This window comes from Thyridium curvatum, assembly GCF_004353045.1.
Source record: "Thyridium curvatum strain D216 chromosome Unknown NODE_3_length_876553_cov_77.224826, whole genome shotgun sequence".
Classification (NCBI taxonomy): domain Eukaryota; kingdom Fungi; phylum Ascomycota; class Sordariomycetes; order Thyridiales; family Thyridiaceae; genus Thyridium; species Thyridium curvatum.
Genome location: NW_022156758.1, coordinates 427,082 through 452,275, shown reverse-complemented (window position 1 = coordinate 452,275; position 25,194 = coordinate 427,082). Strand labels below are relative to the sequence as shown.

The window sequence follows — 25,194 nt, the reverse complement described above, 5'->3', positions numbered from 1 at the left end:
CTTCCTGGCACCGAGTTAATATGATCCCTTGAGAAGTTGGACTTCCTCGTTAGCCAACCAACCTCTGTTTCCTGGTAATGCTCTCATCCTTTAGGATATATAATGATAATTCATTGAAAGGTACAATAGAGGCTTGATGAACCTCAATCTTAACTTACAATCGTGCGCAGTTTGGCAGAATATTTGATACAGGCCAGATAACACTGATCAACATGGGGAGACGAAGCATATGATCACTGCTAGTGGCCTCTTGGCTAGGGGGCGGTCTGCTTGGTGTCCCAGTATTCCTTACGTATTGTCCCCTGGCTCTAACGCCGGGAAGCCGTAAATCTCACCATTCGAGTCAGCCGCAACCCCGCAAAAAGCATTCCAGCCCCTCTTTTGGGGCCCTGGCAAATCATATGATGCTTTCCCGCTCCTTCATGCCATGATCTGATCAGTGCCAGGTTCTCCATTCATGATTGGGTTGCCCAAACTATGGTCTGAGAAACTTTAACTACTAGATGACCGCCCACATGGTGGTGTTGTCAGGCTGATCTGGGGTGAGGCATTTCTCGTAGACGACTCAGATATAAGACGCGGGACGTAGTGTGTAAACATGGCCACAAGCACTCGCACAGCCAGGTCCATTGCGAACCAGATTTCACGATCATCACTTCCTGCACTATCCAGAACACTCCGAGTGGCCCCTCTACGCCAAGTAAGACCTACACCGGTACCCTCACTCACGGCCCGGTATCTCTCCACCATGAAGGCCCTCGTCTACAAGGGCGACAACACGGTCGCCCTGCAGGAGGCCCCCACACCTACCGTGTCGTCCCCGACCGACGCCATCATCAAGATCACCAAGACCACCATCTGCGGCACGGACCTGCACATCCGCAAGGGCGACGTCGCGACCTGCACGCCGGGCCGCATCCTGGGCCACGAGGGCGTCGGCGTCGTGCACGCGGCCGGCGCGTCCGTCTCGCGCTTCAAGGAGGGCGACCGCGTGCTCATCTCGTGCATCTCGAGCTGCGCGAGCTGCGAGTACTGCCGCCGGGGCATGTACAGCCACTGCACGTCGGGCGGCTGGATCCTCGGCAACACCATCGACGGCACGCAGGCCGAGTACGTGCGCGTGCCGCACGCCGACTCGAGCCTGTACCCGATCCCGCAGGGCGCGGACGAGGCGTCGCTGGTGATGCTGAGCGACATCTTCCCCACGGGCCTCGAGTGCGGCGTCATCAACGGCAAGGTGCAGCCCGGCGGCACCGTCGCGGTGGTCGGGTCCGGACCCATCGGCCTGGCGGCCATCATCACGGCGCAGATGTACTCGCCGTCTCAGATCATTGCCATCGACACGGATCCCAAGAGGTTGGAGGTTGCGCTGAAGCTGGGCGCCTCCGCCGTTGTCAACAGTGCCAAGCAGGATGCCGTGGCGGAGGTCAAGGGATTGACGGAGGGCAAGGGCTGCGACTCGGTGATCGAAGCCGTGGGCATTCCCGCGACGTTTGAGCTGTGCCAGGAGCTGCTTGCTCCGGGCGGTGTATTGGCTAATGTCGGTGTCCACGGCACCAAGGTTGACCTTCATCTACAGAACCTGTGGGATAAGAACATTGGTGAGTCTATTTCCGGTGAGCTTGTGAGACCGCATAAGGGCTAACATGCTATGACCACAGCCATTACTACGAGATTGGTCGATACTGTGACCACGCCCATGTTGCTGAAGCTGGTTCAGTCGGGCAAGGTGAAGCCCTCGCAGCTTATCACTCACCGTAAGCCGAACCCATCGCTCCCGCTGCTTTTGAGGACGTTAGCTAATCGAAACCGTGCAGGCTTCAAGCTCAGTGAGATGGAGAAGGCCTATGAGACGTTCGGCGAGGCGGCCAAGCATGGCGCCTTGAAGGTGGTCATTGATGTAGATTAAGGGTGTGCTAATGAAGGTCGCGAGTATGATGGCGTTGAGTGGTAATGCGGCTGTTATTATGTGGGAGTTTCACACTGGCCAATATGATGCATGAGCGGGGGTGTTGAGGAGTAGCGGCAGTGTGGTTGCTGGCGGCTGGTTGATTGAATTGAACGGACACTAGATGTGCATCATAATACAATGATCCCAAAGCAGAAAGCTTACGTCCGAACAGAGTCCGACGTTAATGACCCCTCATCAGCGCTCGAAGTGGCGCATGCACTAGGATCAGCATCATACGCAAGCTATCAGTAAGCAGGAGGACAGAAGATCTGACACTTGCTCCGTCGTCCTAGCTGTCCATTTGATGAGCTTTCAAACGACACTTATCCAAAGCCATCTTCTTTCCTAACAAAATACAGGAGCGTTTGAAGTGTAGCTAACACAGTAATGAACCCAAGCAGAATGGCATCCACAGTTGCGCCCACGATCAAGCTTTATAGCAGCATCATCTGCCCGGGTATGACCTCTCATCATGAGCACATCGCAAGAAACAAGTACGTAGGTTCTGAGACCTCCAGTAGGCTCGCACAGGGTCAAGATCGTTCTTGACCAGCTCGGTTTACCGTACACGAACGAGGATATCGACCTCGGCAAACCCAGATCTTCCGACTACCTCCGAGTCAACCCGCGCGGGCAAACGCCGACACTCGAGTACAACGGCAGTATCCTGTGCGAGTCGGCACCTATCGTGTGGTTTCTCGCCGACTCGCACCCGGGCCCCCTGGCCGCGCCCTCGAATGCATCCGGAGCTGCTCTCCTGCGGCATCGGATTGCCTTTCTCGAGAGCACGTGGTCGCTCTACGTCTGGGAGCCGCTCAGCAAAGGTTGGATGCAAGTGTCAGACGAGGCGGGTGTGCCGTTCGTGGAGAGCGCGATGGAGGGGATTGTGAAAGAGGTTCAGCCGTTACTAGCGGATGCGAGGCCTTACTTTGCTGGCAGCGAGACGTTGACTCTGGCTGAGGTGAGATATCCTGTGCTCTTCACAGCACCGTTCCTTCGAAGAATAGAAGCAATTAGAATATGTAGTGTTTGACAACAGGTGCTGACCGTAATCAGGTCCTTATAGCTCCCACGCTCATCCAAATGCAGTCTTTCACCCCGCGCAAGTATCTCGATGAGCTCCAGAGAACGGCGCCAAAGTTCTACAGCTGGTCGCAGTTGCTATTGAGGAATGAAGCACTCACAAAATACTTTGACGAGGAGCAGTACATGGCCATGGCAAGGGCACTACAAGACAAAATCAGAGGCGGCGCGAAGACCGGAAACCGTGGAATCGATCGTCTCACGGAATGAGCGCAACTTAAGCTCGTGGGGTGATAAAGTATCTGATTACAGATTGAGAGCGAAGCTGGGATATCGGAGTAACAAGATGCTATTAGGAGTATGCTAGATAGACAGGACAGATACAGTCCGCACCGATAGCCCTGGAACAAGCACGGAATATCTCAGTGCAGCTCCCTCGATATGCTTGCTTACTTTCGGAAGGCGCTTTGACGACACAGCCTGCGATATTTTGTTGAAGTGTAGCGCTTATTGTTGGTTAGAATCTACACTCTGTACGTTCTTTGTAGTTGATAGTCCGGATCCGGGATCCAGGGACAAAGGTCGGCGACCTAGATACACTCTCTTTGTTCGATAGGTAGATATAAGGGAGCAGAGTTCCTCTGGACGAGCCAGATGAACTTTTCCCTTAATATATATAGATGCCTTTCTATTCATCACTTATCGCCGGAACAATTGGCTGGCATTGTTTCTTGGCTGAAACCTAAGCTTGCTCTACAGTCGCATGCGGCGTCAAAAGAAAAGCAAAGCGAGTCTGGCAATTCGATTGAAGATATCAATCTAGTGCTTATCCACAACAGTCGGCTTTTCTCGGGGACCGAGGGAACGGGAGTTGTCTATGTGCATAGGTTTACAATCAAGAAAGGTAGGTTAATCCTCCGCGAAAATTCCTGCAACTTGGGGGTTCGGTTCACAAATCATACTGAAAAGGCATGCGCTTCCAATACATCTTATCCTCTTCATAGCAATATCTCCAGCGTTGTGTCCAGCAAACGCTGAAACCTCATCATGATTGGCATCGCAATCCTCGGCGCCGGCATGTTTGCCCGCGAAGGTCTGGGAAATCCCTAGTGCTCCCCCAGTCAAGAACACTGCTGACCGCAGAGAAGAACACCTCCCCGCCATCCAGGACACCTCCTCTTTTGATCTCAAGGCGATCTACTCCCGCACCCAGAAGAGCGCAGACGCCCTCGTCGCACTCGCGGACGAAGGCGGCGTCCAGACATACTTTGACACGCCCGAGGAGCCCGGCTGATCCGTGGACGACCTACTAGCCCGCGCCGACATCGCCGCCGTCGTGATCTGCGTACCCATCCTGCAGATCCCAGACTTTGTCCGCAAGGCGCTCAAGGCGGGCAAGCACGTGCTGAGCGAGAAACCCATCGCGCCCGACGTCGCGCAGGCCAGAGAACTCATCAAGTTCCACTCGAAGCTGCCATCGCCGCGGCCGCTCTGGGGCGTCGCCGAAAACTACCGGTTTGACGAGAACGTCGTCAGGACGACGGAGAAGGTCAGAGAGCTGGGCGGGAAGCTCGTGACGTTCCGCCTCGACTGGGCGATGCTACTCCCCGAGGGCCTCCAGTATTTCGCTATTGACTGTATGTGGCTTACTCTTCCTCAATATCGGAGGACCCTGCAAAGTGCACCGCTAATGCGAGATTCTAGGGCGCAAAGACCCGAAGCACCAAGGCGGGATGATTCTGGAAGCAGCAATCCACCTCGTGGCAGTCTTGCGGTCGCTCCTCGGCGCTGCCGGTGAGAACATCGCCCAGCTGTCGGCGTTTACGACCCAGCTGCAGAAATACTTGCCCCCAGTTGATACAGTACACGCAATCATGTCTACCGGCGGCGGTGCCCACGGGACCTTCTACCTCTCCTAGGGCGCGGAGCTCGGCCACAAGTACGACATCGAGGTGGTGACGACGACCGGAAGCGTCAACTATTCGTCCATGGTGACCAAGGTGATCAGGAAGGGCGCAGACGGAACAAAGGTAGAGGAGTCGCTGCGGAGTGGTATGGACCCGGGCGTAGGTGCCGAGATCAAAGCGTTTAGAGAAGGCATCGCCCACGGTGCCTTGGACGCCCGGCAGTCCCCTCAAGAGGCTTTGAGGGATCTGCTCGTGATACAAGCCTTGCTTGAGTCGGGAGAGGCCAATGGTGCTCTCCAGATGATTTCTCAATGAGTCAGGTTCAAAAGATAGGGAGCCAATTAGGCATCTTGTGAAAGAATAGTGTAGGGAACGACAGCATTCTGCACAAGTGGCGAAACATACTTTACGGATGTGACACTGCCATGCATTTCATGCAAGAACCGCTCGTAGTACTACAGCCACGTACGGATCGTCCTTTCAATGCATTCGTGACACGCACCGCCGACCCGGAGAAGCCACCTGCCGGAACACGGAAGAATACCCACAAACCCGGACCCCAATTGCCGAAAACCTAACCACGCTTGTGGCAGATTCGGCCCCACATGATGTCGGACTATGGCCGACTGTGCGGGGGATGGCAATGGACTCCCCGAAGTCTCCTCGTCATCACCTTGGACATTGTCGACATCACCTTGGACATTGTCGACAGCATTACTCGGTCTTCTGCACATAACAAAGCCTGGGATAGCCCAGCGCAGAGATCCTATCGCTATCATCAACCAACCTCCCCCCCCCCTTCCTTCACTCACAGCAGATTCCCAAAATGCCCCACCAACAGCACGACCCGCAAGGCACCCCGGAGGAAGCCGACAAGATAACATCCGGCTTCACCCCGGGCGCCCTGGGCCAGACCATCTCGCTCCCCATCCCGCGCATCGTCCACGACTTCCGCCTGCAGGCCCAGCTCGACCGCAAGATCGCCCTCGGCAAGTCCCCCTGGGGCGAGCGCAACTGGATCGGCATCCGCAGCGGAGAATGGAGCGCGACGTGGGGGAAGGGCACGCTCGTCGTACGTAGCCACTCCTCTCCATATATATCTTTGGAAAAAAGAGAGCTGCTGCCTTGCTCTTGGATACTGAAAACAGACTCCCAAAAAAGCCCGGCGGCCAAGACGCCCAGCTCCTGACGGACACCAAAGCCACCTTCGTCGACACGCGCTACCTCATCGCCACGTCGGACGCGGACCGCGCGGCGCACATCATGGTCCGCACCGAGGGGTGGCGCACGGGTCCGCCCGACGTCCTGACCCGCCTGCTCGACCCCGTCGAGGGGGACAAGGTCTCGGCCGACGAGTACCGGTTCCGGATCTTTGTCAAGTTCGAGACCGGGGACGAGCGGTACCGGTGGCTCAACGAGGCGATGTGGATCGGCAGCGGCGTCCGGAGAGGGTTGGAAGGTGAGTACGAGAGAAGCTGTTCGGTTTGTCTCTTGCTCAACTTCAATTGTAGTTGTGACATGCCTTGGTGTTGTTCCGCAGTAGCACGCATCCATGTACTTGGCTAATGCAGGATTTACGCAGTGATATATGACGGTTACCGACTTCTCTGAGTACACACAGCCGAGCGTCATAAGAACCACTAGAACTACGCAGGGCATACATAATAAATGGCAGGCATCTATTTGCAGAAGCCAGCAGTTGAATCACCCAAAGATCAACCCCTCCGCAAAGAATATTCTGCTATTTCTCTACAGTCTAAACCTATACACGCCTCTCTCCCCAGCAGTCTAGTAGTCTCTTCTCCACCAGGTCCTCTAGACCCAGACCCATACACAATCTAATCCTCGCAGGGCCTCCTCTTCTGCTCTGCCACGCTGTCAGCGTTCTAGGTAATTACCAAGGGGAAGTAAAGTCCATGAAGCCTCGCCCTATCCCGTTTCGTCTGGGCAATCCATTATAACCAGAATCCCAAGCAAAAACTCCCAATACCCATATCCCATCCCCATCCCATCCCATCCCATCCCATCCCATCCCAGTCATCCCCAATTTCGTTCAAAACGTTTGCGCTCTGCTCTGCTGTGCTCTGCCCTGTATGCCGTGCCGGTGCATGTATTACGCCCATCTAAAACAAGGAAAACCAACGTAAACCCAGCTAGCTCCATAACGCAAAAAAGGGTCAAAAGCAACCCAATTCTCACAACCCCGTCTTCAAAGCCCTGCTCCCGAGGACCTGCCCGTGCCCACCATCCGCACCAGCCCCCTCAGGCGAGAGTATAACGCTCTGCCTCATCCCCATGAGCGAGTCCGCATCCGTGCTATTAGCATCCCCCGCCTCTGCCGCCGCTCCCACTCTGCCAAAGCCGCCAGCCCCGGCGCCCACAAACGTCCAGCTCTCCTCCGTCACGTCGTCGTCCTCGTCGTCCGCGTCCGTGGCGTCGCTACTCGCCGACGCGAGGGCACCACCACCACCGCCGGCACCGCCAGCCGCCGACGCCACGCGCTGCTGGTGCGCCGCGTTCTTGCTCGCCTTGGCCTTGACCAGCGACTTGGCGTACTCGAGGTCGCGGTAGATGCACTGGATCGCCGTGTCGACGCCGTTTTCCTACACACCCAACGTTTTTGGTCAGCAAATCAAGGCCCGCCCCCGCTCCCCTCATCCGGCGAGAGAAAAAAAGAGACATACCTTGCGAATCTGCTCCCCTAGCACCCTCGCCTTGACAATCATCCTCTCGCTGTGCGTCGCCTCCCACAACGCCCGCGCGAAGGAATTGGCGCCCCACTTGCGCAGGCATATTCCGACGCCCAGGTCCTCGACCCGCGCGCCGAAGAAGAACTGGTCCCCGAAGAAGGGCCGGATGATAGTCGGCACGCCCGCGCGCAGCGACGCGCCCGTCGTCCCGGACCCGCCGTGGTGCGCCGCGGCGTCGATCTGCGCGAACAGCCAGTCGTGCGGCGCCGACTTGATCTGGAAGATCTCGGGCGGGAGGGGCACCTCGGGCTTGCTCGCGTCGTTGGCCGCCGCGGCGGCGGGGTCCCCCTGCGCCGCCTTCTCCTTCTCCTTGGCCGTGACGATGCGGTCCGACCACCCCTTGGATAGGATGCAGCGCACGTCGGCCTTGAGGACGGCGTCGATGACCTCCTGCGTCATCTTGGCCGGGTCCGGCACGAGGATGGACCCGAAGCCGACGTAGACAATCTTCTTGTCGTCCTGCCTCGCCTTGTCGATAAACGCCGTCAGGTCCGCAGGCGGCATCCAAGCGGGTTTCGTGGTCGTCGTCGTTGGCGGCGGTGTCACGGCCGTCTTCTCGCCGTTGCCTTCACCCTCATCCCTATCCCCACCACCACCACCATCCTTCGAACTACCACCGGTGACGGCGCCCGTCCCCTCGTCCAGGAACCAGTACCCAGTCACCCGGATCCAGTCGCTGAAATCCAACGGCGGCGGGACCACGTAGGGCGAAAAGTTGTACAGGAAGGGCACCTTGTTGGGCTGCATCTTCTCCATGTTGGTGTTGGGCAGGCCGAGCGTCTTGTTGCGCCAGCGGTTGATCTGGTGCGCCGTCGCCTTCCAGAAGACGTTGTCAAACATGACGTAGGTGACGTAGTTGTAGGCGCCGCCCATCTTGTGCTCGGGCGTCACAAAGGCGTGCGGGTAGGCGCGCGTGCGCGTCCAGGGCATGGTGAAGGCGCGGAAGTAGGGGATCTGCAGCGCCTCGGCGATGTGGATGCCCGCCATGGCCGAGGGCGACTCGACGAGCAGGTCCGAGTCCTGGCAGGCCGTCCAGGCCGACGTGAGCAGCTCGTCGAGCCAGCTGCGCATCTTGGAGTTGGCCTCCTTCAGGAACTGCAGCGTAAACGTGCCGTTCTCGATGCACAGCTTCATCAGCTCGCCGGGGTCACCCTCCACGCAGCGAAAGTCGATGCCATGTCCACGGATCCAGTCCTCAAACTCGGCGTGCGTAGCAATGCGCACTTTGTGGCCCTCCGCTAGCAGACCCTTGCAGAGCGCAATGTAGGGCTGCACATCTCCTCTCGAGCCGATAGTCAGACAGGTGATGCGCAGAGGCTCGGTGGGCTTGAAGTTGAGGAATGAAGCCTTGGGGTCATCGAAGAGGATTGTCGGCGAGTCGGCGCAGACGCCGGATGTGTCACGGGGCAACTTAACCTCGTGATCCGGATACTCCACCTTTCGAGCCTCTTGCAAGGCATCCCGCTCGGCGATAGCCTCTTCGGCGTCCTCTTTCTCCTCTTGTCCAAGAATGCCCGACTCTCGAAGATACCGCACAGCTTCCAGATTCTGCAACAGAGTAATCGCACAGTCATCCCGTGCTTCAGCCTGATTGAACTCAAAGAAGAGCTCCTCGTGCCCACGGATGACAACGACGAGACCAGAGTACCCGAACCGGAAGCCTTTCTCCTTGTCCACATTCTCGATATCCTTCAGCGGAAGAATGAGCTTCGTCCTCGTCCCGGGGAGCAGGCTGCGGAAGCAAAAGGACCGATCGCTGATGTAGATCTTGCCGTAGAGCGGCAACACCCTCATCAAGAACCCAAAGTACGTCGCCTGCAGCCTCTCAGACTCCGGCAGGGCAAAGTGCGCGCGGAAGCGCTCCATGGAGGTAGCGACCTTGTCGTTCTCCTCGTCGTCCAGCTCGTCGTCGGTGCGCAGGCCGGCAGGCTCGTCGTAGTGTCGTTTGCCGCCTTTCCACATGCCCGAGACCTTTTCTACATAGCCCATCGACTCGGTTGCCAGCAAATTGCTCATGCGGCGCGACTGCTTGTTGAGCCAGCCGGCATAGAGCCCTGCCCGCTGCAGGGGGTAGGAGCCCATCTTGGCAAGATTTTGAAGGGTGGGCGTGGTGGGCGTCTGCATGTCACCAAGCTCACCAGGGTGGTCGGCCACCGAGCCGGTGGTAGCGGCATGCTTCGGCCGGTAAGGTTGGAGCCTGGGGGAACGTGGCTTGTGGGCTTCGCTGCCGAGAACAGGATCCTGCTCCCGCCTGCGAGAGGCAGACGCCGAACGCTGGACAGTGGGCCGGTGAAACACGTCGCTCCCCCTCAAGATCTGACTGGCCGTGGGGTCCTCGCTCGAAGATGCCACGAGGGCCGACAATGACGCCTGGCTGGGCTCCTCGAGAGACTGGACATACGAATCAGACGAACCGTGCTTCTCTGTCGGGGTCCTGTCGCCCAAGCGATTCCTGCTCAAGGACCTCCTACTGTCGCTAAAGCTTCGGCGGGGAGAATCTTCGCGCAGCGCCCGTCCAACCTCGACACTCCTGCGACCAAAGGGACGGAATGCGTCGAAGCTGCTTCGGCTCATCTCACCGCTAGGCCGAGGGCTCGCGCTACGAGGGCTGGCTGGTGACAACGGAGACAATGTCGCCCGGACCGAGTCATTGAGCTTCGTGTTTCCTATCTTGAGCGGCGTCAAGCGGTCCTTGCTGGCGTTGGGCGAGCTCTTCTTGGAAGAAGCCTGGTCGTTGACATCATACTCCTCTTCGGCGATAGGTGGGACTGCTCCTCCTCGTTCCTGATGCGCCTGTTGCGCGGCATCGTCGACCAAGATCTTCAGAACGTTGACTGCCTCGGCACCGTGGTCAAAGAAGGAAAAGAAGTACTCGTCGATAGCATATGTCTCGTCGTTGTCAATGACCCGGACCTTGCAGGTGTCGGCAAAGTCAATCATCTGCGCCTCCTCGACATCGATCACGTTTTGGATGGGCAGCGAGATCTTGATACTGTCGCCCTCGTTGTGGGAGCGGAAGATGACGCGCTGCAGACTCTTGACCCATTCCTTGGCGCTGGGCGCGCTGTCGGCCCTGAAGTGGTATGTGCGGTGGTGTGTGACGACGTTGAAGTGCATGCCATCCTTGTCCTTGTCGACGATGCTGGCGGATATGCCGTATCTCAGGTCAATCTGGCCGCTGGGGAAGTAGAGATTTGAGGGATCGCGGTAGTAGGCGAGGACGTCGCCCTTGAGTCGGAACCAGTAGCGGTTGTAGGCCGGGTTGTGCTTGCCAGATTTTGAGAGGTATCCGGACTTGGCGACCTCGTGCTACATGCAGTCAGTACAAAGATCACCCACTGCCTGTGAAGTATGAGATGAGATACGTACCGCCTTCTTGGCGAGGTAGGCATAGAAGCAGATATGCTTGGATGTGATGTACATGTAGCCCTGCAATAGAACACTCTGCAGTAGCCAGCAGGGGTACTCCTCGATGACCTCCTCGGGCTCGTCGAAGCGGAAGATGTCCTTCAGCCTCCGGGCCAGCGGGCTCGGGCCCGTGCTTCCGCCGCCGAGGTCCATCGACGCGCGTTCAAGATCGAAGCTAGGCCGGGACGCCATCTCGGCCTTGGCCTCGAGCATCCTGCTCATGACAGGAGGCAGGCGACCCTCGCCTCGGCTGAGCTCTTGCGACAGGGAGGTGCCGGGATGGGGCGAGGAGTCGCCGGACTCTGCACTCTCCTCGAGGATCTGGGAAGTTTTCGGCTTGGAGGACTTCTTGTGCTTGAGGGAGAGCTTGGTCGTGAGCGAGGGTAGTGAATGCAGCAGTCTGTGGCCGGACAGCTTCCGCTTGTGTGCATCGCGCTTGCTGCCTTCCTTCTTGGACAGGATCGTCGTCTGCGCCAGGTCGCCATCCCGGCCGCCCTTGCTCGAGTGGCTGACGGACGAGTCCTCGTCCTCGTCGCTGGATTGGCTCTCGAAGCGGTCGTTGAAGTCAACCTTGGAGCCGGCAGCGGCAATGAGGCCGAATATGCTCTGGTTCATGTTCATCGGCATGCCGGCGCCCTGGGTAGGGACGCGCACGTCCTCCTCATCGTCGGCGCCGTCGGTCGACTCCTTTAACCTCTCGGGGAGCTCCATCGTGGGGGTATGGCCCGTCCTCCGCTTCTGCAGCTTCTTAGACACGCGTCGGCGGGGCTCGTCGTCGGAGAGGGCAGCATGGCGGTTTGGAGGCGGGCTTTGAGCCGTGCGCGCCGGGCTTGGGTGTGCTGACGACATGGTCGTTGCGTATGGCAGAGTGGTCCGTCGGAGTGAAGGACCAGCTGGGTGCAATATATCGACGACCGTACTAGCGAGTGGTGCGACGAGGGAGGCAGGTAGGTTCGGATCGGATAGTCGACTGTGGTCCGAGCCTAGGCGGAGAGGGCGGACAGCGAGCTAACCTCGTCTCTTCCGGGCCCCGAGGAGCGGTCTATCCCAGATGCATCAAAAATATCAGTGTTGGCCTCATCCAGACCCTCGCGGACCCATGAGGATAGTTACCGGAGTATCAGACCACCAGCAGACGGGAGGCTGGATGATCGGTAGATCCGGTGATGCAGAGGGCGAGCGAGATGGTGGCAGCGGTTTCTGAAGGTGTGCAGCTGCCTATCTTCGGAGAGCCGGAGCCCGCGGGAGGTCCGGGTGGAGGTTCAGAGGGGGGGAAGAAGGGCACAGAGGTCAGAGAAAGGAGGAATAATGCATCGCGGTGCTAGGTTAGGAGGACAAGGTTGCATCAAGGACAGAAGCTCCCTTCCTTTTCGCTCTTGTTCGTGCCGGTGTCGTTTGTGCCAAACCTTGTGATGATGAGCAGCGATGAGCGAATGCGAATGACTGGCGTCCGAGACGGCGACTCCAGCGCTGGCCTTGTGGGGAATCTCTCGCTGAAAAGACCAGGGCAGTGACGAGTAAGAGCCCACGGGACCCTGTAGACCGCTAATGGAGTGCCCGATGACTGGCCGCCCCGTAATCCATTGGTGGGTCAGTGGGTGTTTTCAGGGCTTATCAGTGCTTATGAGGGCGATAAGCAGAAGGCAGCACCCTGGAACACGCCTGGGTCAGCCCCGACTTTTCCCTCTTTTGGTTCGAGCACTGGCGTCACATGCTAAAATCTGGTGCAATCGCAACGCTCGACTCATCCAGCTACGCATGCAGAGGATTCTACACCACACACATTCCACAAGGGCGGCTGATCCCATCAAAGAAACCGATGAATGACCACTGTCTGGGGTAGCAGCAGCCACTCCCGTCCTCGCCATCCACGTCTAGAGTAGACAATGTGCAGCAATTATTAGAGGGCGGCTGGCCCACGTGGAGAGGTGCGCTGGCGATTGACGGCAGCTTGGTGAGCTCGCTCGCGCTGTGAAGGGGTGTGGAAGTGCCGCATACTCTGGAGCATGCATGCTTGAAACATGATTGAGTTCTATCGTGGCCTGGCTATGGCAACATTGAAACCACAAGTAGGCTGGGCGCTTACTCTCCCTCTTTCCCTACCGAATCGGATGTCCGGCACGTTGAATTCATAAAGGCGCGATGATGTTATGACCCTGAGAGACCGGTTAATCCGTCATTTCATCCTATCTTCTTTGCTGGTATTAAAGTATCGACATGAAGAAAAATATCCGACAGATAAAGGAAAGGCTTTTTTTAGTCCCTTGTTCCTCCATTACAACGAGTATCTACTTGTGAACATGATAACTCCTTACCTGCTCTCCTTCCGGAAGCTCATGCCAAAAGACGACGTCCCCGACTCAAGACTCTCGAGCGAGTCCATCGACGCCCGCCGGCAGTCCTTGACGAACTTGGGCCACGTGTTGGTCAGCACGAGGTACTTGATGCTCGCCTCGGCATCGTCAAACACGCCCTCGCCAAACCCGGCCGGGATATCCCCCCAGTAGAACGCCCGATCCGCAATGGCCGTCAGGTCATCCGCCGTCGTCGTCGTCGTCGTTGTCGCTGTCGCCTCCCCCATAATACCCTTCTCCGAGCCCGCATCCGACGGCACCCCCGCCGGAGGAGGCCGCCGCACGGACACCATCTCAAACGGCGTCGCCGGGTCCACCTCCTCCTCGGCCGCGACCATGTCCCCGTACAGCACGCGCGCCGCCTCGCCAAACACAGAGTCCAGGTGCTTCTGGTCCGCCGACGACAGGTTGACCTGGAACTCGGCCTGCCGCGCGCTCACGAACCCGACGTAGATCCGCAGCGCGCTGTTGAACCGCTCCCGCGCCGACACCTGCTCCGCCTCCGCATCGCCCTTGCTGCCCCTCCTGGCCGCCGCGGCAATGCCGTCCGACTTCCACCCGGCCACGCTGAGCAGGAACGCAATGTTCTCGCCCGAGAAGTCGCGCAGGGCGGCGAACTGCTGCAGCGGCGCCGGGTTGCGCTCGAGCACGTGCTCGAGCGCGCTCATGGTCAGGATGGACTCGCCCGAGCCCGCCGTGCGGATGGACGACTTGCGCCCGCCGCCCGCGGACGAGGTGGACCCCGTGGTGACGGAGCCGAGCCGCTTGCGCGACCCGGGCTTGTTGGACTCCCACTGCGCGATCGAGTCGAGGGTCTCGCGCCGCAGCGTCTGGTGGCGCATCACCTGCCAGCAGGGCAGGAAGACGGTGAAGATCTCGATGATGAGGATCGAGGTGGCGATCCACTGCGGCGGCACCCAGTACTTGTTGACGGGCGCCATGGCCGGCACGTAGAGCGCGATGAGCCACATGGGAGTAGCAGGGAGACTGTTGAAGCTCATGTTAGCACTTGATCTCGTGACATATGAAAAGTTCATCTGAAAGGAGGATGACTAACCTCGCCAGGCAGCAGACAATGGTCTGAAGTCTCCAGCCTTGAGTGTCATGGATGTTTCGCGACTTCCAGAGAATAATCGGGGCCACGATCCAAGCCCACAGCACCTGCCAGAAGATAGAGTGCCACCTATAACACTGGTCAGCATTAGCTCACATTGAGTCTTGATCATGAGCGACTCACCACTCCCAGCCATGCTTCATAGCCACGTTCGCCTCGGCCGGCGTAAGGCTGGGGTCCAGCTCCGTGCCCGGGATACCGAAGCTGCTATGAAACTTTCGCGAGATGAGATACATGAACGTAGTCAAAATCAGCTGAACCGCAACAGATTAGCAAGCCTTCCTCACTCAAAACAAATTTGCAAAGCCTCACCTGAAACACCATCCCAATCCCTACCAGCGTCAACATCCTCCCCGAATAATCCATACTCTTATACCACCCGACGACGCCCCTCCTCCGCGCAGGCCACCTCGTAGCCACCGAGGTCGGCGACCCGGGCCTCTGCCCGGAGACGAACCGCCGCTGCACCGACGCCACGTACAGGAAGCGGCTGTTGGACGCGTGGAACAGCGCGATGCCGAACGGCAGCCAGATGCCCATGACCCAGTACTCGATCTTGGACGACATGAGCGAGCCGTAGACGTACGCCGTCTGCCCGGCGCCCCAGTAGCAGTGCAGCAGCGCCACGGCGGCGAAGGACAGCGGCAGGCCGCGGATGCGCAGCATGGGCATGTCCCGCCGGCGCAGCAGGAAGACCATGCCCGCGGCCAGGAAGCACGTCCAGGTCAGCGCGTAGACGATCCAGAAGATGCCCAGGGCGTCGAGGTTCGCGCTCGGCGGCGCCTCGGCAGCTGCGGCAGCGGCCGCGCTGGGACTGCTGCTGCTGGCTGGGGGTGAAGACATGTTTTATGACAGTCAAAGGTCAAATGTCTACCTGTTGTTGTGTTATGTCTCGCCCCGTGTCCCGTCTGGGCTGCTGTGCGACGATACACACAAACACGGGAGACGCTGCAAAACGTGTTTGAAGGGAGGGACAAAGAGACGGACTGGCTCTTAGGTTTTGTGGTCTGCGGGACGGGACGACAAGAGGCGTGGAGATGTGGGAGCGGACTGTTTGCCAGGAATGTAGGAGAGCGTTCAGCTTTGTTAAATGTCCCCCCGTCTGTCTCTCCAGGGACATTCCGCCTCTTGGACCACGAGACAGCCAAGACTCGAGCAACGCGGAATGATGAGCGGGAGGTGGGAAAGTGGGATAGGTGGGTAGACTACCGCGAGAGAAGTGGACAAGAGATGAATTGCTTCTTCTTTGGGCAAAACCAATAGCAGGTCATCATGTAGAGCTTGACGGCGGAGGAGGGGAAGAGCAAGGTAGGCAGGTAGCTCATGAACCGGCTCTGATCATCACCCGCACCGCAGATAGCTAGCTATCCATCCACGACACTTGCAGGAGCAGAGCAATCCAACAAAAGCAAAGTGCCAAGCAAATAGCGAAAACTGTACCCGTTTGTCAGGACGACAATGTCTCTGTTAGCTGCAGATGGGAGCGGGGTGCATCGGGCAAACTGACGCTGAGCAGCAGCAAAAGCAAACTTCCAACGAACCCCAGGCCAGCGTCACTGCCGTAGCTAAAGAGGTCAATCCACATCTCGAAATGAGATGTGACGGGAGATCATTCAATATCTCATCAGTGGCGGCAGCCGAGCGACCAAACGAGCCTAGCAGGTGGGAGCCAGCGGTTCCTCCCTCCAAATGTCCAACCAAGAGCAAGAGAGCTCCCGAATGGCGTCGGCAGACCGCATCCTTTGTGCGAGTGTCCATTGTCAGACTGATCAGACTGTGCGTGGTGTGCAGACTCGAGCTGAGAATGTGGACACGGCTCATGCAGCGACTAACACGCGCTAGCCTCCCCGCTCAGCCGTTGATCCTCTTCCCGTTCCGTCTTTAGGCTCTGCCCTGGCGTCGTCGATCCTGATGTGACCACTCACAATCTCCCTCCCCCCCCCCCAACCTTTTTTCCCACTGCTCACAGCACGCAAAAGCCCAGTCGAGGCCCATTCCCAGGCGATTGCCGATGCGCCCGAGAGTGAGGCCGCAGGTCTGGCTAGCCCTGGCTCTTGTCGCAGGGGCCAGGGTTTGGCGACGGCTGGGAAATCGCGGATCATGCAAGGGGTGCTCTGTCTCCCGGTAACTGCCATTCGACCCTGTTGTCGAGTCAAGCACTTCTGCCCATCCACCCTGGAGACCACTGGTCAATGAATTAGAGCACGCGAGATGGGATTTTGCGATGGAGCGCGGATGATCGCTGGGGCCCAGAGGAAGATCATCTCGAGATTGCCCAACATGGAGACAGCGACATCTTTCCGCTCTCTGACTGGAAGGGACCGAACAGGACTGGACATTCATATGAATTCGTCCTTTTACACCTCTCACTATGTTTCTTCCACAGGTTCTCGTCTCGGGACACAACCATGCAAGCAAGCTTCACAAGATGCCGAGAATGCGCATTTCTTTTTTGCGTCACAGTGTCAAACATCCATACACAACCAACGCAAGAGACGAAAAGATAGTGGGCCCAGTAAAGCTGAACACACTTCAGTGGCTACCCCATGCAAAATTCATGTCATATCTTTTCTTGCAGTAGCAATAGCTGGCGGCGATCGGATCGCATGGGCCCACGGGATCCTCGCCCAGGAAGAGGTCCTTGCCCTCCACAATCCTGAGGACGCGCAGCCACCAGCTCTTCTATGCTGCTATTCTCGTCATCGATGCCGGGCTGGCCAAGTCCTTGCAAACGACCTGTGCGCGGCTTGCCTGGTATCCGGGAAGCAACAGGCCAGGCCGTCAGAACCCACCACACCAGCAGCAAATGATCTGCCGCCAACGTCGACAGGCGACAGGGGTGATAGTGCTGTTGGGGTCCGTGGGAGCGGCAGAGGGTGACAACGGCGTGCAACTCGGGCGTGAACCTGCATGAGTCGACCAGCAGCACCACCCGCCCAGCTCCAGTGCTCGATGATCCCTGCCTCCAGTGCCGGCTTAGTACCGGTTAGGGAACTTGTCTTTCGGTGTAAGCCGAGGACTGAGCGTCAACTCACCGCACTATCCAATCAGCACCGCTCGTCCAGCGCTTCAAACTTCCCTTACGTAGTTTCGTATGCAGTGACCCAGCCCGGTATCTGGTGGTGGCCAATATGAATGACGTGGCTTTACCGTCGGGGTAGCTGGCACCGCGTCCATGATCGTGAGCCAGAACGCCTATGCAGACAAACGCAGGACAGGCACTAGCAGCTTTCTTCATGCATCAACGTACGCCATGAGCTTGATCTTTGAAACCCCGTCATAAGCCCCGGGAGTATTTACTGTATTGTGAACACTGTGCTGGAAAGAAATGAGATTTAAATGATACGTATGAAAGAATCAATTTGCTTTATGCCTCATGCGATGGATACACATTCAAGTTCGACAATTAAATAAACAAGGGATAAAAATCAACGTCAACTCTGCCTTCATACAATCTGTTACTTCTTAAGAGGTTGAAAATTCTCTGACCAGCCATGTTGAACTAGGATGTTATGTACTGTTGGAAATACACAAAGGAAGAAAGGAAATGAACCGGGCAGATCAGGACTGAGTTTCTTGAGTTGGTATCATATATATTGAATGCAGAGTACTTGAGTATGAAATAAGATGCATAATATGATCGACCAAGAGAATGTGAGCTGACGCGAAGACGTCAATGGGATCAATTTGGTTTTGTTAACCTAATATAATTGAGGACTTAGTATTCAACACCATATCTCAGCGGGTAGGGGATGACATACGATTGTAAGGGCGGTTTCATCCACGCAGTATCAGCAGCTGGCCCACCAGTCCAGTGCCACAAGTCTTCTGGTCGAACCCAGTCTATATTCTCTTCCCTGAACAAGTTGTCAACTTGATCGAACTTTCTATCCCTCATGAGCTGTAAGGCTTGCTCGGCAAGCCGCAGCAATCGCGGTGGATCTGGTTCATGACCGCCGCCGTCCCAGATTTGGCGAGTGCTTCTCAACATGGATACGTCAAGGTCAGAGCCCCTGGCCTTGACAATATGATCAAAGTTCGCTGCGGCTTGCTTCTCGTCTCCAGGCCGACCACGCTCTCTGAGCATGACCGCCAGGTCTAGGAGAATCCACATCAAACCGCGCTTGTACAAGGCCCTATCTGTCGAGATGACCAGTCCTTGCAGTAAGTCTATAGCCTCATCAGCCTGTTCCTTGTCATGGAGCAAAAGCGCACGTAGATGTGTAACTTGGCACACACGGTCAAAGAATCGATACACTTGTCCCCGCTCATCTAGCTCGCGGAGAATATCCAAAGCCTCTTCCGGCTGGCCAAAGTCGCGAAAAGCAATCATGCGAGCGATCGCCCAGTCCATGACCCAAATGGTTGTGAATGGGATTTGACGAAGCCGAACTTCATAAGCCTCGTTCAAATTTTGAAGGCTAGTATCTTTGTCTCCTAGTTTGCGCTGGATGTCACCCATGGAGTACTGAGCAGACGCCGCAAAGAGGTCGGTCTCGCCATACTTTTCCCTTCTAGTGTCGAAGATGTGCTTCAGAATACCGAGGGCCTTGTCGAGCTGACCCATTTCAATGAGTGGATAACAGTACCATAATCTCGCGGCCAGATATGCGTTGGCATTCGGCGTGTCGAGCTGGAGGATCCCGTCCGCAGCTTCATGCTCGGTGTTCTCTGCCTCTTGATAGTTGTTCATGTAAAGCTCTGTTTCGCCCTTTGCCTGAAGTGTCTCGAAATATTCGAGACTTGGTCCAGTGACTTCCTTCATTATTGCAATGATTTCGCAGTATAGCTCATTGGCATCTCGGAACCAGCCCCGGAAGGAGTAGGCGAGCGCAAGTTGCCTCTTAGCCCGAAGTGTCAGAGGATGTTTTGCACCTAATGCCGTCGTGAGTCCCTCGGCAACTGCTTTACGAACTGGCAGCGCCTTCTCGGTCATGCCAGTACGTGTGTAATACATGTCGAGACGCATCTTAGCCAACCACTGCAACACCTTGTCCATGTCGCTGTCTTCTCTATATGCGTCACTAAGCTGACAGTACACCGACTCGAAGTAATCGTCGATCGAGATATGTGACCCCTTGTCCCCAGGAAGAGACTTGACCCAGCTGAGAAGGTTCCTCCGGGCTATAATCACCTGGTCCATCTCTCCATCGCGGGCAGTTGAGTATTCACTCCAGAATGCGAACTGAAAAGTGTGGAGGAGTGAGTTTGCGAGCTCAAGAAGTTCTTCGGTTGGAGCTCGCACATGGGTCAAGTGATATGCCCAGTATTTGGCGGCGTATTCGAGTGACACACCTTTGGGTGTGTCAAGAACCATAACGTCCACCAGTGCACCCAAGGTGCGATGCAGGTACCGGCCAATCTTTTCCTTCGACCCGTACTGCTCGTCGAGGAGACACCGTAGGCATTCCTCGGCTAAGCGGGCATGGCATTCACCAGCCATTGTGAGTGCAGTGTGCCCTTTCCCAAATCCAAATAATTGGAGGGAGTTCATGAAATAGTTGATCGTCGAGTGATGCGTAAAAGCAACTTTATTGCTTTCGCCCGATAGTAGTGGTGCGCCCAACGAGACTATATTAACTTGAGGGTCGAACCCCTCACTCCCGGTGATTCTTGAAAGCTCCTCAAGAGTCAACGGCTCGGCGGCAACACTCAAAAGAACAAGAACTGTCTGAAGTCGCTTTCTCTCATCCGAAGACATCCGCTCGACTCTGGGACGGATGTCTTGATCATAAAGCTCGTGAAGCTCAGGAGGACAATGACGAGCATCCAAGCGTTGTAGGTAGGTCCCATCGGACGACGGCTGGCTGAGATATACAATGGTGCAATATACGTAGAGGAAGTTTTCTCTGGCTTCCCGGCAGAAGTGCGCAATTGTCGCATCTTTGTAGGCCTTTGGCAACCTGTGACTGTCGAACAAACACGAGGCGTACAGTTTCACGTCGCCAGCCACTAGTTCGCTCGTGATGACGATTTGAAACCTCTGAACCGTCGGCAAATCCTGCGGGAAAATGGCCTGGGACCGAGCCAAGACTAAAACTTTCACGTTGTATACCAGACACAGCTCGGCTAGCTTTTGCTGAAAATGTGTAGCGAAGTCAAAATTCCTGCCATGTATGCAGCGATCGTCTGCCCCGTGGACCACAAGAAAGCGCTTTGACGAAGGTATGAGCTCAAGGAGACGAAGGCAAACCTGCCAGAGATTGCGCACTGGGCAGTCAAGGAGCTCGAGATATCTCAACCTAAGATCCGCGAGCTCTCCAATGATTCGACCGTATTCCGGCTTTCCCAGAATATAGGAAGGATGCAGAAGTTGATTGATGAGAGAAGTGACCAAGTAGTGAGGTGCTGAGAAGACCAGATCTCCCGCAAGCGTACTTTTCGGGAAACGGCATAGAAAAACACCATGCCGAGTTGTCTGTTCCTGCTTCAGTGTGTCTACGATCACCGACGCGAGAAACGACTTGCCAGCGCCTAAAAGGGTATTAGTGATAGCACTTCCTCCAAGAGTTCTTTAAATGGCAGTATCGCCTACCTGGTTTGCCTTGTATGTGGAGGCAACCTGCGCCCTTGAGACTCGACCACCTCTGGAACTGCTCATGCTCCAGCAGCCACTGACCGGTTCCTGGCGTAGGAGAGCGATCTAGGCCAGTTTTGGAAGGGTGGGATCGTTGGCAAGACTCGAGCCATGGTCTGACTTCTCTTTCCAGGGTGTCTGTTGGTACATCAGTATCCATTAATATAAAGTTCTGGGCGACCATAGTCCACAGCCCACAGAGCGTCCGCGTGCACACTTTCATTTGGAAAGAGAGAGTGTCCTACAAGAGGGTAGAAGGGTCAATAGCTTACCTTTCATGTCCTGGCTACGCAAAGCTTGGGTACTGAAAGGTGCTGCAATGCTGCCATATAGCTCTGTATAGATCCAATTAGAATGATCCCCTCTGATGCACGAATCTGATCACCCGGGTCGTGGTGTCCAACCATCGATATGCAAAGAAGAACACAACTGCGGCGCTAGCGTGTTCCACCGGCAGTGGAACGGACTTGTTTTGGGGCAATCAACAAACGATTTCCGCTGGCTGCAAAACCGTCCAACTCCTCCTGGTGGTGGCCACTTGGCAGAGAAGACCCCCATTCCGCTGGGTTCCGCATCCTGCTACGGAAGGCCCGGAAGGAATGGAAGCTTTTCTTTGGCAGATCACAGTCACACCGCGATGCAGCATCCTGCATGTAGCCCTGAGTGCTCGACTTACCCTGGACCATCATATTCGTTGCATGGGCTGCAGAAAATAAGCATCAAAGCCGAGCAACGTGTCGTGTAGCAAGGACCGTACCCAGTTGAAGGTCTTGAGGGTGGAATTAGCAGTGATTTCAAAAGTGTCCGAGTAGGACGGGTACTGGAGTAGTAGTCATACTTTCACTAGCAATCAAATCTTGCAACTTTTCGACAGCTACTTGAATCTCTTTCAGCTTCGCTGCGAGTGGAGTGCTTTGCTGTTTCACAAAGGAGTACCAGGTCCGTTCTGGGAGTGCCCGTCAGTCTAGTATGAATATCAGAGGCCAAGATCAGATGACTTACTTAACGAGCCAATACCGAGGTACTTTCTGATGAACTTGAGGAAATTAAAGACGGCAAGATAGAACTGCTCAAAGTACGGCGCGGTTTCGGCTTCCTTGTCTTTGAAGACTGGGAACAAGTCGTGCCACAATGTGACTTGGTGTAGAATTATCCCAATGCCGTCGAAGGCAATTTTCCAACAGTCTTGTACGTCCAGATAGGTCTTTATACAGATCGCGTCAGGGTCACATTCAGGTATCGTCGAAAGGGGGGAAGCCTCACTTCTAGGATGATTCGTAGCGGTACCCAGATTCCACATCCGATGGTCGGGCTTACTTGCACTAGGACGTCGATGGTCTTGGAGTGGCGATGCAGTTGATCCAGAACACAGCCGAATGCTCTGCGCACCGCTCTTTTCCCTCCCCGCTTTGCAGTTTCCTTTTCCACACGGTTGATCAGATTCCCTGCCTCGATAGCTTGCTGTGCAGCCTCATTCGCCTCAAACTTGGTGGCATCGAAGAGTATAGGGCTGTATTTATCATCCGCAATCGACCACTCAGACTTCTGTGATGATGCGACCAGAGATCAGTCATTCATTCTGACGATCCCGAGCAGCGAAGGGGATATGGGCCTAGGTAAACCGGCGAACGAACCCCGCAGGCAGCAAGGGGGGTCCTACTTCTTCCTTCTACTGGGATCTGATTGTTCCAGAGGTGGGGTTATCTCTGCAGTACGCGCTGTCGCGGAACACGGTCGGCCGAGCGTGGGAATGGAGATCAGAACATACCTCGACAGCAGCATGCCAGCATTTCGCTGCAAAGGTATTTAAACCCCGCCTCTTTCCTTCTTCCACCTGCTCACTTCCAAGCTTGTCTTCACTGGATATTCGTGGCGCGTCGCACATGCCACTCGAGTCGGATGTGTCATTCTGGTCAAAACAATGCGTGACCCTGGACGGACATGGGACTCGCGCAGAAACAGGGGGTGCCTAGCCAAATATTATGTCTGGCCACCCTCGGAAAAGTACAAGTAGTAACACGGAGCCACCCAGAACTGTCTTCCAGGACATGGAATGTACTCTGTCTCGGGGGATATCCAAATGGTGTGATGGTTGCCTGCATTTCAGACCAGTGGCGTCTCGGCTGCATGATTTTGGATGAGCTCGCGACCTGAGAGGCTGCCTGATGTCCAGCAGGGCTTACACCGGCATGCAGTCAGCTGCACATGTGATAGGTACTCCCAGATTACAGGCTACACACACTGCAGAGGTCCATAGCATCTTATCCCGCCATTAACGCCCGGTTTACCTGTGGTTTTTGACCCTCTTCCGACACCTTTCCGCCCCTGCTCCAAGTGAGAACCAGAGCTGCGAACGAGAGCTGTCACGGCAGGAGGAGATGAAACAGGTTTTATTATGGTAGATACGAAATAAGCTGTTGCTCGCTAAGGGCACTATTGAAGGAATGGCGGTAGATCATGACGTGGCAGTACATGTAGAGAAAAAAGCAAACACTGGAGTGAAATTCGATCGACCCCTGGTACATCCAAAACGCACTCCGTCGTGACAACACAGGCTCAAACAATAGCCATCGAACAATAAAGACCAATACATAGCCCCAGTCCTTGCAATGCGACTGGGGCGTTTCAACGACACCCGCAGCATCTTTCCATCTGGGCTATGGCCGTCGCTTCTCTTTATCACCCTTTTGCTTCGAGTTCGGGTCCGCCTCTTGGTCAAGATGGTCCTCCTGGTCACCGTGAAGCGAATAGGGATCGTTCCATGTGGCTGTGTATACTGAGCCTGCTGGATCCATTTGATAAGCTGGCGTGGTGTAATGGTCAGTGGTGGCATAGTAAGCTTCTGGAGGCCCTGGCTGGTGGCCGGATGATGATTCTTTGCCCTTTTCCTTCCTGGAATGAGTCCTGTGAGAACTAGTATCAGAAGTGTCCACGCCTTGGCCTCGTGAGTCAGAGCTTCGAACGTCTCCCTTTTCGGCCGATCCCCTCTTGACCTCGCTCTTAGATGACGAGTGTCTCCCGGGGCTATCGTGTTGTGCAGACCTACCTTTTCCAGAACCATGTTGTCGTGTCGAGGTTTTGGACTTGGCGCTATCATGGCTTTTGCTCTCAGGGACGGAGGACTTTGATGAAGAGGCCGGAAGAGGGGCCTGTGGCTCATCGTAGTACGCTGCCACTTGCGCGAACTGGGGTTGAACATATGCTGGATTACTCGAAATTTCTAGTGAGGGAAAGTCTGTCGACAAGTCCTGATACCATCCTGCAGATTGAGCAGTATACGAAGCGGTCCCGGCGCTCGCTCCTGTGGGGTCTTGCTGTGCGTATGCTGAATATTGGGATGCTGAGTAAGAGAAAGCCGAAGGTTGTTGTTCAGGCTGATAGTTTGATGTATAGCTCGGGGCAGCATAGTTCGATGTCCACGGTGTGTTTTGATTGCTCCCTTGGGTGCCAGAGGTCGAACTGGTTGCTGTATGAGGCGAGGTTGTCGATGCGAGAGATTGTTGTCTCGCTATCACATCTGTCTCATGCCGCTTAGGGCACTGTCCAGGCCTTTGATCCTTTCGAGCAGGCGCTTTCCGCGTCTCTACCTCCTTACAGGCAACCCAGCGGCCATGCTGCCTGCAAAAATATCCCACTCCATTATTACATCGACGAGGCCCCCAATCCTCATATTCCCTTTCCCATTTCTTATGGGCCTTTTTGTCCTGAATACTTGGTTCAGGTCGAGGTTCGAACTTCAAATCCGGCCATTCATCAAAGACATTTTGGGTATCGTCAAAACGACAAGGTTGGTTGTTTCCGCACTAGAGCTTCGTTCAGTATGTGATGCTAGCGCGCTCCAACGAAGGTGGACCTCAAGACTTTTACATATCTATTTTCGCCAGGAAGGACAAATTTGGCTCGGCCAATTGCTTCAAAGTTCAACGTACCTTTGCCTCGAAATCAGGCACGCAGTCCTTCGACCTCTGTGCGGCGTGCGCAGAGGAGGAACTGTGGCGTTTCTCACGGCCTGTCGTCCGAGAAGACATGACGAGTGAGTAGTCTTGTAAGGGTCAAGCAGGCGGCTGTAGGAAGGTCACATATTCGGCGATCTTGATTCCTCACGACTCA

General features: G+C 55.9%; 7 protein-coding genes across 7 annotated transcripts; 3 read left to right on the top strand and 4 right to left on the bottom strand.

Annotated features, from left to right (window-relative positions):
• Nucleotides 1-748: 748 nt before the first annotated feature.
• E0L32_000836 (uncharacterized protein) lies at nucleotides 749-3,244 on the top strand (the record flags this gene model as incomplete). The annotated part of the gene is made up of 7 exons (XM_031143216.1): nucleotides 749-1,601; nucleotides 1,662-1,757; nucleotides 1,818-1,900; nucleotides 2,102-2,199; nucleotides 2,353-2,408; nucleotides 2,470-2,912; nucleotides 3,008-3,244. 7 exons carry the CDS (start codon nucleotides 749-751, stop codon nucleotides 3,242-3,244), a joined length of 1,866 nt encoding a protein of 621 aa, XP_030994370.1.
• Nucleotides 3,245-4,021: 777 nt separating this feature from the next.
• Nucleotides 4,022-5,196, top strand: E0L32_000835 (uncharacterized protein; the record flags this gene model as incomplete). Its single annotated transcript, XM_031143205.1, has 4 exons — nucleotides 4,022-4,067; nucleotides 4,288-4,611; nucleotides 4,679-4,836; nucleotides 4,894-5,196. 4 exons carry the CDS (start codon nucleotides 4,022-4,024, stop codon nucleotides 5,194-5,196), a joined length of 831 nt encoding a protein of 276 aa, XP_030994369.1.
• Nucleotides 5,197-5,707: 511 nt separating this feature from the next.
• E0L32_000834 (uncharacterized protein) lies at nucleotides 5,708-6,424 on the top strand (the record flags this gene model as incomplete). Its single annotated transcript, XM_031143194.1, has 3 exons — nucleotides 5,708-5,953; nucleotides 6,043-6,340; nucleotides 6,393-6,424. 3 exons carry the CDS (start codon nucleotides 5,708-5,710, stop codon nucleotides 6,422-6,424), a joined length of 576 nt encoding a protein of 191 aa, XP_030994368.1.
• Nucleotides 6,425-7,076: 652 nt separating this feature from the next.
• On the bottom strand, nucleotides 7,077-11,888 carry E0L32_000833 (uncharacterized protein; the record flags this gene model as incomplete). Its single annotated transcript, XM_031143184.1, has 3 exons — nucleotides 7,077-7,484; nucleotides 7,566-10,940; nucleotides 11,001-11,888. 3 exons carry the CDS (start codon nucleotides 11,886-11,888, stop codon nucleotides 7,077-7,079), a joined length of 4,671 nt encoding a protein of 1,556 aa, XP_030994367.1.
• Nucleotides 11,889-13,350: 1,462 nt separating this feature from the next.
• Nucleotides 13,351-15,350, bottom strand: E0L32_000832 (uncharacterized protein; the record flags this gene model as incomplete). The annotated part of the gene is made up of 4 exons (XM_031143173.1): nucleotides 13,351-14,380; nucleotides 14,451-14,576; nucleotides 14,631-14,714; nucleotides 14,989-15,350. The coding sequence occupies 4 exons, from the start codon at nucleotides 15,348-15,350 to the stop codon at nucleotides 13,351-13,353; spliced, it is 1,602 nt and encodes a 533-aa protein (XP_030994366.1).
• A 2,875-nt stretch (nucleotides 15,351-18,225) lies between these two features.
• E0L32_000831 (uncharacterized protein) lies at nucleotides 18,226-22,969 on the bottom strand (the record flags this gene model as incomplete). Its single annotated transcript, XM_031143162.1, has 10 exons — nucleotides 18,226-20,586; nucleotides 20,701-20,981; nucleotides 21,043-21,222; nucleotides 21,357-21,419; nucleotides 21,761-21,787; nucleotides 21,842-21,853; nucleotides 21,923-22,030; nucleotides 22,087-22,288; nucleotides 22,348-22,629; nucleotides 22,853-22,969. 10 exons carry the CDS (start codon nucleotides 22,967-22,969, stop codon nucleotides 18,226-18,228), a joined length of 3,633 nt encoding a protein of 1,210 aa, XP_030994365.1.
• A 772-nt stretch (nucleotides 22,970-23,741) lies between these two features.
• Nucleotides 23,742-25,112, bottom strand: E0L32_000830 (uncharacterized protein; the record flags this gene model as incomplete). Its single annotated transcript, XM_031143151.1, has 2 exons — nucleotides 23,742-24,887; nucleotides 25,014-25,112. 2 exons carry the CDS (start codon nucleotides 25,110-25,112, stop codon nucleotides 23,742-23,744), a joined length of 1,245 nt encoding a protein of 414 aa, XP_030994364.1.
• Between the last annotated feature and the right edge of the window lie 82 nt (nucleotides 25,113-25,194).